Below are 10,988 nucleotides of genomic sequence, written 5' to 3'. Positions count from 1 at the left end.
CATTCTCAAAAACAGCTATTAATGGTCTTCTGGCAAACTGAGGAGGCGTTTCCAATGACATCTTTCAAGAGTCTATTTTAGTCTGTATTTTAATTTAAATTTCTGGAAGCAAAACAGCAAATACTCTTACAGAAATGGGTAGAGAACATGGTTGTGAGTGACTACAGAAATCTGGTTAGACAGGCTCAGAATTTAAACTGGTCAGATGCTCTTGCACCAACAAGGTGCAATTAAAGATCAGTGCAAAGCAGGACTATAGCAGGAAGAAATAAAGCGAGTATGTGAAAAGGATCAAGACAAGGACTTGATGATAGAGCAAATCACAAACATCACATAAACATGAAGTTATTTCTGCAAAACAAGTTAAATCTCATTTCCTGAGATATTTTATGTAAAACACAAGATAGAATTAATCTCTTCTGTTGGTGTTAGCAAGGCCTTGGCTGCAATACTGTTAAATACTCATTACCACAGTTTTAAAAATGTGTAGGCAAGTGGGACACAGTCCAGAGCACACCAAGATTAACAATTTTAGAAAACGAGAGCTGCAAGGATAGGCTGTGTTTGTTTAAGCCGGAAAAGGACTAAGGAGACAACAGTCTCCCAGTATGTAAAAAAAAAAAAAGGGGGGGGGAGGGGTATCAGACAGATGACAATCCTTCGTGTTTTCAAGTCAGGCTGTTAGGAGAAACTTTTCAAATGGAAAGCAAGGGAACAGGCTAGAGGCTGCATTCTCCTTTATTGGAGACTTTAAAACATGGGAAAACCTGCCAGGACATTACAGTGCCCCGTCTTAGCACAGAAAATTGGATAAGAAGGTGATATTCAGGACTCTCTCACCCTGAATGATGTTGTTCCACAGGAATGACCTGCACTCCCGTTGGTTTTTACATTGCTCTTTTACAGTGTTTGTTCAATAAGCAACCCAAGCTGCTCTTTATTAACGTCCTCTCCTCCCCAAAACTTAACACATATACACACTTAATTTCTCTAATCTACAAAATATGCTATTAGCCCTTCTACACCTTCTGTCAAATTACAGCTGGAGGTGCTCAATGCCCAGTTCTGGCTCCTTGTTTTATCACTCATGCAGGGAGTCTATTTCTTTCTCTGCACACAACTAGAAGTAGTTTTTGAATATTTTTTCTTTTTATTTCTATTTTCTGCCCTCATTTCACCACAAACTAGGACATGCTTTGGCCTTAACTATGAACTTATGGCTATTCAGACATCTAACACGTTCTTCTCAAACTCCCGTTTTCCACCAATGCTTTTCCTCACCATTCAATTCACTCAATTGTCTTCAATTTTGGGAAAACGGTCAATCTGAGGAACCAGTATCTCAACTATTGTTGGGACTGTCCTCTGCCAGGCTCCAAGGATGTGGCCAGCTCACAAGCACCATTTCTTAGTCAAGGACAAGCTCTCCCTTCAGCAATCAATTCACCTTCTTGCAGACACAATGTTGTGCAAATTAGGGTTATGTCTTGTGGGCCACGAAGTCTGTTCAGGCACCTAAGATCTCTCTAATTTTAACATGCTGTGAAGTGAGCGCAAGGTGGTGAGCAGTGCCTGGGACACCTCAAGCCAACATCGTGACCCAAGCAGAGCCCAGTCGTGCGGAGCACTGACCTGCAGGTCTCTTGGTCAGGTTGAGGCAGTCCGCGTGGTACACCTTGGGGCAGCCTGGCTTCTTACATGAAACTAGCTGCCCTCCGTCCCCACAGCTGAAACACTCATCCTCTCGCTCCTTCATCACCTCCGCCTGTGACCTGCGCTTCATCTGCGGCCGTCTCTTTAGCTTCTTGGACTTTTCCTCGGTGACGCTGGGTTGGCTCTGTGGGTGAGACAATATCAGTTAATGCAGGTCTCTGCCCCTTCCTTCTGGTCTCTTCCTGCTACAGTGGAGATAACTGCAAACCCCACGAATAAAAATGCCACTACCAGCCATACCTGAAACGTATGTAACATCTCTACAACGCTCCTTAATATTTGGCAACCAGTTTACTACAGCAAATAGTTCTCATTTTTTTCAAAAGAGTCTGAAAGCCTTGCACCAAAGCCTGGTTAAACATGGGATATATAAAATTAGCAACAGCAAAATGAGGAGCCAGGGCCTGCCTGGTATTGCTGAGCTCGTGCCACCTCTCACAGACTTTTCAGGTCCTCACTCAAAGCAGTTGGGTCCCTGACTCACAGTAGTCTCTCCCAGGCCTTCCTGCACTTTTGTATGTTCCTCATACCTCTCTTCCTTTCCAGTCTGAAATTATTTGTGATCGGTTTAGACCTATTTGTTCTTGTGTCAATGCTGCTCTTGTTCTGCAGTTTTCCCCTCTGCCTTAAGTAACTACTGGGACACACTCTCCTTTTCACAAACCAAACACTTCCACAGTCTGCACCTCCAACCTTCCCAACGACTTTTCTCTGCCTCTATTGAGTTTATTTCTCCCAAACACAAGTTGCAGATTATACACGTTACTCCATATGATGCCTCACCAGCTGCGTACAATGACATCAACACTTCTCCAAGAAAATGGGAAATCCTTCCCAAAGCACCACTCCCATTTGCCTTTTTCACAGCTGCTTCACCACAGCAGCTCCGTCCTGCAGCAGCTGAACTGCACACCAGCTTCGTCTCCACCCTGACTGCTCATCGATGACCAGATCATGGCAGATTTGTTTCTGATATTGCCTTACAGGTGTGTACTCTGGCGTACTGAATCTAGGAATTCCAGCCCCTTCCCAGTTGTACTCAGTTATTCCTTTGCAAGTGCCCCATCCTCTCCCTCTCCCACATCGATGACACTTGACATCTCTGTGACATCAGTACAGTTAAATTACCAGGCTTCCAACAGCTATGTTACAGACAGCAAGGAAATAACCACAACTGGTCTCAAGACTGGCATCTAAACGGCTGAAGTGCTCTCTTCTCTGGCCTGAGGTCTCCTCCAACGCTGACCACCACCTCCCTTCATGCTAGGTCCTCGGACCACTCCTAACCCCCTACCACAGATCCTCCCATTGTACCAAATGCTCAACTCCACAAAGATGATGCTTCCTGTCCTCAGTCAGGGACCTTACCAAAGCACTATCAGTTTCGTTTATCTAAACAGACACCAACTAAATTTTATGGCATTTTCCACATATCTTCTGTCTAAATACGTGTTCTCCATGCAGAAAATCTCTGCGTGCTGAGACGATGCATACGAGGCCACTTTTGCATCCTTTATTCAGCATAAATATTGGGCACTATTTTCATCGGTCTCCTATTAAGGTTAAAAACAAAACCACCAAAACATTTAAAAACTCTTGTCTCCAGATCTACAATTTGAGAATTCCGCAGCGGTGGTTCTCTCATGTCCTGCCACGAGGGAGTTACATTTCTTGATTGTTTCCTTCCCCTTCACATGTGGATATTTCTGTTTTCATACCATCATTCCCATTGACAATGCAGACAATTCAGGCTTTTCTTATCATTGAAAATGCAGGCAGTGAAATCACTCCACCTAAACTATTCCACCTATTCTCAGCACCTAGTACCTCGGCCATCTAATTACAAAGAAAACAGGAAAAACCTTTCACAGCTAATTTGAATGTCTAAGCAAGGTCTAACAGCTGGACTAAGCTATTCCTACTTGCTCACCACAGTACAATAGACTCCCAAGCATTACTCCACACTCTTAGTTAGAAAGGTCACTTTTAAGAGTGAACTTGAATATAATCAGTGAAGTTTTGTCTTGCTGTATCTTCAGGAAGCTTAAAAATGCATCTACTGTGGGATGAATTTGGAAAAAAAAAAAAAACACCAAACCAACCCCAAGGTACTGTTTTCTTAGGTGTTGTTTCTTAGCCTATCTCATCAAGATGGAATGAGTTGCCTCAGGCATAACAATGGAACATTAATGCAAACCAAAGGGCACCTTTCTCTTGATTTCCATCATGCAACCTGCAATTTCAGGGCAAAAATGACAGTCAAGCCATGTATAACACAGGAGCAGCACAAAATCAATTGAACTTTAAATCACAACTCAAAAAAGAACTAAATACATCAGATGTGTAATTCACTTCATCTGTCAACTTCTGAAGACATCTTTTTTTTTTATTAAAAGTTAATTTTTCTGCAGAACTAAGCTCTCTGAAGAATTCACAAAACCTCCCCTATATATTGATGGGGCTGAACAACTGTGCTGCTGGAGCTTTTAACCCTTAACCGTGGGTAAGCAAGCTGCCAGTATACAAATGCCAGAGTAGAGGGATTACAGAGTGATTTGGTGAAGCTTTTGAAACAATTCAACAGCTGAGACATAGATTCAGCTGGTGACAGCTGGGAACTCGGCCAACTGCTCCTGTTATATCCCTTTCCCAGTGAGAACCAGCTCACACAAGAAGGTAATCGAAATCAATTCCTGTTACTGTAACATTACAGTTACAACATGAAGCTCTCAAAAGTCATCGAGTTCTAAAAGCTAGTGATTTTTCTACTACAGATATGGCAAATTTCTTATTCCTGTCTGATGCGTGCAGTTCAGTCACTTAACCAAAAGAAGGAAAAAAACCCAGGAACATTCTTAATGCAGCAAAGATGGTGACTGTAGAAGCCGTCTGGCTCTAAAGTAACTCCAAGTCTGAAGGAATGTGAGTTTGCTGGCCTTCCATGCATGCTCACAATTTACTCAGGTCTTTACTTTGGGAAACAGGCTGAGCAGTGGTTTCTTGGTTATACAATGGAAGTCTTTCCCATGCCTGTCCTTTGCCCTTCGAACGTGATGGAAATTCTCATGCGAGTAAGCAGAAAATTCTGGGAAAAAAGCTTTCATTTACTCTTTTGTTGTAAAGTACAGTCTCCTGTCATTATTTATAGCAACTCTAATAATTCAGGTCTAAGATCTGCACTCTCAGAATGAAAACTTGAATATTCAACTCATTTCAAGTAGTGTTTTCACTGAAACCGGATTACCCTTCCAGAGATCTCTGCAACAAACGATACACATCTATGCAAAGAGGCGATTTGGCAGAACAAAAGCGTAAAGGAGGCATCATACCTTCGGCCGCACTCCTAGGAAGCCACTGCAATTTGGGGCACCACATTTACAAACGGTCTTTCCATTTCCCAAACACTCCAGATTGTAGTTGAAAGTCAGCTCAGTCCCTGGCACAAAAGCAGATCAAAACCAAGCAAGTTGTAACCAACTATGGGGCAGGACGACTTACTGCTGAAGCAAAAACACTTTTGAAATATAATAACACAAATGACTGTCACAGCTACACAAGGATAGTAATTATTAATTTCCCCATAGATCTGCGTGGATTGAAAATTCAGTGCAAGCCCACACTCCTACCACATCCTACAGCCAAAAAGGACATTTAACCTCATGCTGTAGCGTAACTAATTCCATTTCTTGACCCTGTTAATTGTAACTATACACATTCATTTATACCATGCAAGTATGCGTTTCATTATGTCAGTGCTGGTGTTAAGCCTCATGACTGCCTATGTGAAAACAAAAACGAAGTATCTTCCCAGGGAGCTACAAACCCTCCCCTTTCCTTACAAAAACACTCCTAACAGAGCGGGGATCCTTACCAGCTTTGATATTTACAATTGCGAAGAGCCCAACCCGAGTATCGCCATTCACACACCATTTCTGAGTCTCACAGTTTGGCTGGCAGCAATGGTTCATGAATCGAGCGTAATTGCCCTTCGGCCCAGCATCAATGATTCGATCCTAGAATTGGAAAAACAGAACAAAACAAAACAAACAAACAAAAAATCCAGAGAAACAACATTTAATAAACTGTCATTTCCTGCTCAAGCCATTGCAGCACAGGTACCAGTCTGCAGTCTACTGGGAAAGCATTAACCAGTAGTGGAAACTGTGATGACGGAGGCATCTGATGACATGTGCAAAGCACCCGAGATCCTACATGTGTTTAACCAAGCGTAACGGACAGGTGCCACTGTGCTGCCTGGACAATCGACAGACACCCAACCTGTTTCCACACACTGATGTCTCTCGTTGGGGCTGGCAGATTATATGGCAATGCAGTCTCTTGTGCAACATCATCTTCCTCTTTGAAGACAGACGGGCTCCTCAACAGCCAGGAAAGCACTATTGCTGCTTTCTGGGAAGTTAGCTCTCCCTGCAGCGTCAGCAGCGGATAAACACTGCGCCAGCACACTTCCAAGGTAGCATTTGTGGCTCCAGACCCCGACTTCTGCTTAAAAGCAAAACACCACTTCCTATTTCTCATATGTCAACATATAGGAGGAAAACAGGACCAGTATGTAACATGTGAGGTTCACTTCAGTACAGTACACTACCATTTGTTAGACTGCGTTGGTGAGGAGAGGGCAGCTGCAACTGAGATTTGGTTTTGTAATAATGGGGAAGGTATTAAACACTTGGTTTTGTCCCTGCTCCCACCCATCAGTCAGACACAAGATACGGTCAGTGTGAATTTCCAGCAAGATAAGAGGAGAGCCAGAAAGCAGTCCCATTGTTATCCTGTCCCACAGCTTCTTTCCATGCCTAATTTCATGGTTTCCTTCTAATCTTCCCAAGGTTGAGTGACAAAGCGTGGAAAGCAACTGACAAAACTACTTACCTCTGAAAGCCAACAGTTCACACCAACAACAGCGTGGCCTCCAGGACCCACTAAGGTGTCTGTGGGTGTAACAAACTCCACCCCTCTGCTTAGATCAGCAAGACCTGGGATCAGAACTTAAATGAGGGTCTCATTGTGCCTGATACTTGTACATCTGAGGGCTGATGTCTTCTCTGGCACACAGCAGCCTAGTTCTGAACTCTCCAGGCTTCAGCTGCTGGGAACGATCCTGAGGTTACCAAATTCACCCTGTTATACCGAAGTAGGACCTACGATCCTCAGACAACTGCCCTCGGACAACTGCCTCACCTCTTCTGAACAAACCTGAATGAAGTCAGTTCAGACTTTGCTCCTAATCCTAATATCCAACCTGAAACTTCTCTACTGCACTTCAAGCTCTGAGCACCTTTTTACTTGCTGGTGGAGACCACTATCATGCCTTTCTTGCAATCATTTTACTTCTGTATAAGATCCTGGCAAAAGAAATTCTTTCCACATACCTTATCCAGTGTCAACATGTAGAAATTGGTGATGTCATGCTCCTGAGCATAGCGGATTCGGGCTCGGCACTCTTCTTCATCAATTAGCTCCCCAACATATTCATTAACAAATTCGCCCTGCCAGGGAGAAAACAACAAGCTCATAAGATGAGACAAATTCCCTCCAGAATGGAGGGACATCCACCTTTGTGCCAAACCTTACTTTCACAGAATGTTAGAATCACAGAATGTCAGAGGTTGGAAGGGACCTCAAAGGATCACCTAGTCCAATCCCCCAAACTTTCTGTTTCTTTTGCGAAAAACTTTCCATAAACATCTTCCTCTCTGCTTTGCAGCCAGTTTGGCCTACACTCTTCACTAAGAGCCCTGAATCATCCATCCCTTTCACACACTCAACAAAACTTGAAATAAATTAAATAAAACAACAACTGCCATCAGATTATTTCTGTGCTACAGAAAGAATTAACATTCAGGGACAGCATAAAAGTAAACCACAAGAACAGCTCTTTGCTGCAAAGCTCAAAGTACTGCATAACTGCATTCCAGCTGGAAACAATATTCCTTTGGGGACCAACCACCCTGAGCAGTGTGATGCACCTGGGACACCTGCTCCTGCAGTACATCCATGGAGTTCCCCTGTGAAGTACCACAGAGATCACAATTGAACCATCAAAGGGAACCCCAAACCCCAGCTCTGCTCCACTGGGACTAATAGGTGCCTCCATTAAATAACAGTTTTGCTGTTTCAGAACTGTTTGCTGAAAGTGAAACAAAACAAGTGCATTAAATAGCAGAGAGATCCTCTAACCTATATCACAGCAGGCACAAAGCCTAAACAGGACAGACTCACATTTTCCCTACTGCTATTGAGCCCTCTCTCATAGCATGTTGTCTCTCCTACTCCTTTTTTAGACATTCTTCTCCTACTATGCTAACGGTCATCTGTTTCACTTCGCCCTTTCTCAGCTTTGGGGTTCTCTTTGCTTTAACGTTCTTCCTTCGTCATTCAGCACAGACGTGTCCACAGAACAACTATTCTCTGAATTTAAAAAATATATATACACAAGTGTTATAGCTGGAGACATTAGTTTCAGCAATAACAACAGCCATCTCCAAGACATTACCCTTTTGTAAGAGCCAAGCCCTGGTTTCAGTTTCTGATACAAGATTCTCATGCTGGAAAAGCCTGGCTATTCAAGAATTGAGGGGAGGTATAATCACTGTTCCCCATCTGGAAATCCTGAGCACCGTCTTCAGGCCAGTGTTCTGGTGTACTCAAAGCCCATCGTCCATACAAGCAGACAGATCGAGCAATCATCTTTCTTACCCTGTGGGACATCAACATGCAAACCATGTTCTTGGTTAGCTGAACCAAAACATTCTTGTCAGGACTGGACAAGTCAAATTAATCCATTTCTTTCCTAAATGGCATTCTACAGCAAGAAGTCTTCTTCAAATTATGGAAGACAGTAATTTTTCAAATCTATTGAAATCAACACTGAGCAAGAGAGAAGCAGCAGGAAAAAATTACAGAAACACAGTACGTACCTTTCTGATGTCTGTTTTGGCTTGCAAGCCCCAGCCTCGTGCCAGTGTGCGGAAAATCTGTACTTCAGGATACTGCCGCTTGGAGAAGCACTGGTTCTGGCAGCGCTCCCCAGCAGGGCAGACCATGGGGTGGCATTCATAGAGCAACATGCGATTGATGCATTCGGAGTCCAGGCCACACGGGTTTTCATCTGTTGGTTTGCAGTTGCAACGTGGTATCTCGGACAGGTCTGCAGTGAAGATCTGTACCTTACCCACCGGTCGGTTCACCTTGAGTGCACATAAAGGATGTTAGCTTCTAAGTACAACAGGTCATCCTGACAGTCACTGCTATACTCAAGCCTCGCCTATGAGCTGACATGCTGCAGTACAAGTTAGTCACAGCAACAGGTAGGAGGACACAAGTACAGACACATATGTACTTCTGGACACACTATTTCAAGAAGTATATAGTTAGAGGAAAGAGCTAAGGAGGAGGCAGGTCCTCCATTAGCATCACCTGGTACAGTGCGTATTCTGTGACCCGGGAGTGGGAAAGGCTGCCAAATGTCACCCTCCCATCACTACAGTGCCTGCATCCAGCCCAGGTGGCCCAGCGCTCCTGCTGGGTGCACACCATACCTTGTGACCAACACCAAAACATTTTTTGTGTGAAAAGCCACCTTCTCCAGTCTGAGTGTCAGTTCCTTCTCCTCAGCTCTTCCTTACAGCCCTAGTTTTTGAGTCTGTCACCTTCAAGCTGTTTTGTGCTCTCAGCTGTCAGTACGAGAACCAGGCTGGCATGACCGTGACACAGTACAGAGGGCCTACCTACGCACCAGGCCACAAGCAGTTAGCTCTTGACCCAACTGTCCTGCAGATGTAAATGAAAGAAAAACTAGACAAGGTTGGGGTGTGAAGACCCAAAGAGGAGCTCAGAGGCAGTGAATGCTGAAAGGCAGCCAACAAGAGTCAGAACTTTGGAGAGAGACACTGAAGAAAAGCTCTTTGCTGTTCTTTGCCCAGGTGAGCAATACCATCAACTCCTTTTCTTCTCCGAGAGCATGAAGAGAGGATAGTTTAGCACAACTGTTTCAGCCCCCACACAATTTATCTAGTCTCACCCACAGAGCAAAGTTCCTGCACTGCAGAGGCTGGCTGAGCCCTTATCCTCCTCCTCCTTTGTTAAAAAGCAAACCCTGCAGAAACCCCAGATTAATCTCTTCAACACACGCAGTCCCTCCTAGCACTGTCTCCCACCTCTGACCTTCCTTGTCACTCTTGCATTCTCCTCTGCTGCTTCCTGTCTCTTATTCAGACTGTTAGCTCATCACCTCGTTAAGAGTGATGAGACTTAGAGGATTAGGACCATCCACCACTGGGCAGACAGAAGTGCCCTTGCTGGCTCTGTCACTGCCACCCCAAGCAACCATGGTGTCTGAGCGTGGTGCCCCTCTCAGCACACATGCATGCCCAGCAGGCCTGCCCTGCTCCCTGAGGCACTGCTGGTACAAAACCAGCTCCAAAACAGGGCAATGCTTGAACATAGCCATCACTATGTGATGAAGGATCCCAAGAGTATTTTGCAGCAGCCTCTCACATTGCTGCTCCTCAGGATGGACCCCAAGGTGCTGATCTCCTTTAGAAGGCCAGGATGGGAACGGACACAGCCAGCTTCAGCCATTCCACCTTGAAACCTTCTCCAGTTCACCATGTGCTCCTGCAAACTGCTTCGCTTTCACAGAGATAAACAGCTTGTACCCAGACCTCAGAAGAGCTGCCATGGCTAATGACCATGACAGTTATTATTTTTATTAAGACTATTTCAAAGACTCCAAACTGCTTCCAAAGTTCCTTCACATTGCGGCCAGAGACAGGCTTAAAAATACCTATAATGAGAAACTGTATTTCCTCCACTGAAGCTGCCTGGCCCATACTGCTGGCACAGCATTCAGTTGTGTTCTTTACACTACATAGTAACTCACGAAGGATATACCTGCCAGCCTAGAAATCCTAGCTAGAAACAAAAAGTGCAGCATTCAGTTAAGCTTTCATGGTTTGCCACATAAAATAGGGAAGCAGCAGACAGAGGTAATGAGAAAAGAACAGTCCCCGAGCCACTGGGTTTCTGATCAGTCTGGACTCACCTCTCAAGCATATGCATCTGCTTAGCCCCAGCTCTCCTCTCAAGTCACCTCCACCCTGTATGACTTCTATTGCTACTCCAATTCTACCTCAAAATACAGTCCTAAACACGGAGAGTTCCCTAAAACTCAGCAAAAGGGCTGATATTCCAGCACATACATCTGCTTTAGTATTTCTGTTCTGTCACTAACTGATACAGAAAGAGATACA

At 44.4% G+C, this 10,988-nt stretch overlaps 1 protein-coding gene across 5 annotated transcripts in view; it reads right to left on the bottom strand.

Moving 5' to 3' along the window:
- NSD1 (nuclear receptor binding SET domain protein 1) overlaps nt 1-10,988 on the bottom strand; it is a 60,618-nt gene that overhangs the window by 6,957 nt on the left and 42,673 nt on the right. For 4 of the 5 annotated variants that reach the window (XM_086621493.1, XM_086621490.1, XM_086621492.1 and 1 more), the window contains 5 exons: nt 8,655-8,924; nt 7,107-7,223; nt 5,585-5,726; nt 5,043-5,149; nt 1,633-1,837 (listed from right to left, as the gene is read on the bottom strand). In XM_086621493.1, coding sequence (XP_086477619.1) covers nt 1,633-1,837; nt 5,043-5,149; nt 5,585-5,726; nt 7,107-7,223; nt 8,655-8,924 — 841 coding nt within the window. Of the gene's footprint in view, nt 1-1,632; nt 1,838-5,042; nt 5,150-5,584; nt 5,727-7,106; nt 7,224-8,654; nt 8,925-10,233; nt 10,273-10,988 lie in introns of all 5 variants that reach the window. The other variant, XM_086621491.1, reaches the window with a different exon arrangement.

The sequence above is a fragment of the Tauraco erythrolophus genome, chromosome 16 (assembly GCF_009769465.1).
Source record: "Tauraco erythrolophus isolate bTauEry1 chromosome 16, bTauEry1.pri, whole genome shotgun sequence".
NCBI classification, from domain to species: domain Eukaryota; kingdom Metazoa; phylum Chordata; class Aves; order Musophagiformes; family Musophagidae; genus Tauraco; species Tauraco erythrolophus.
This window is presented reverse-complemented; position numbering and strand designations above follow the sequence as displayed.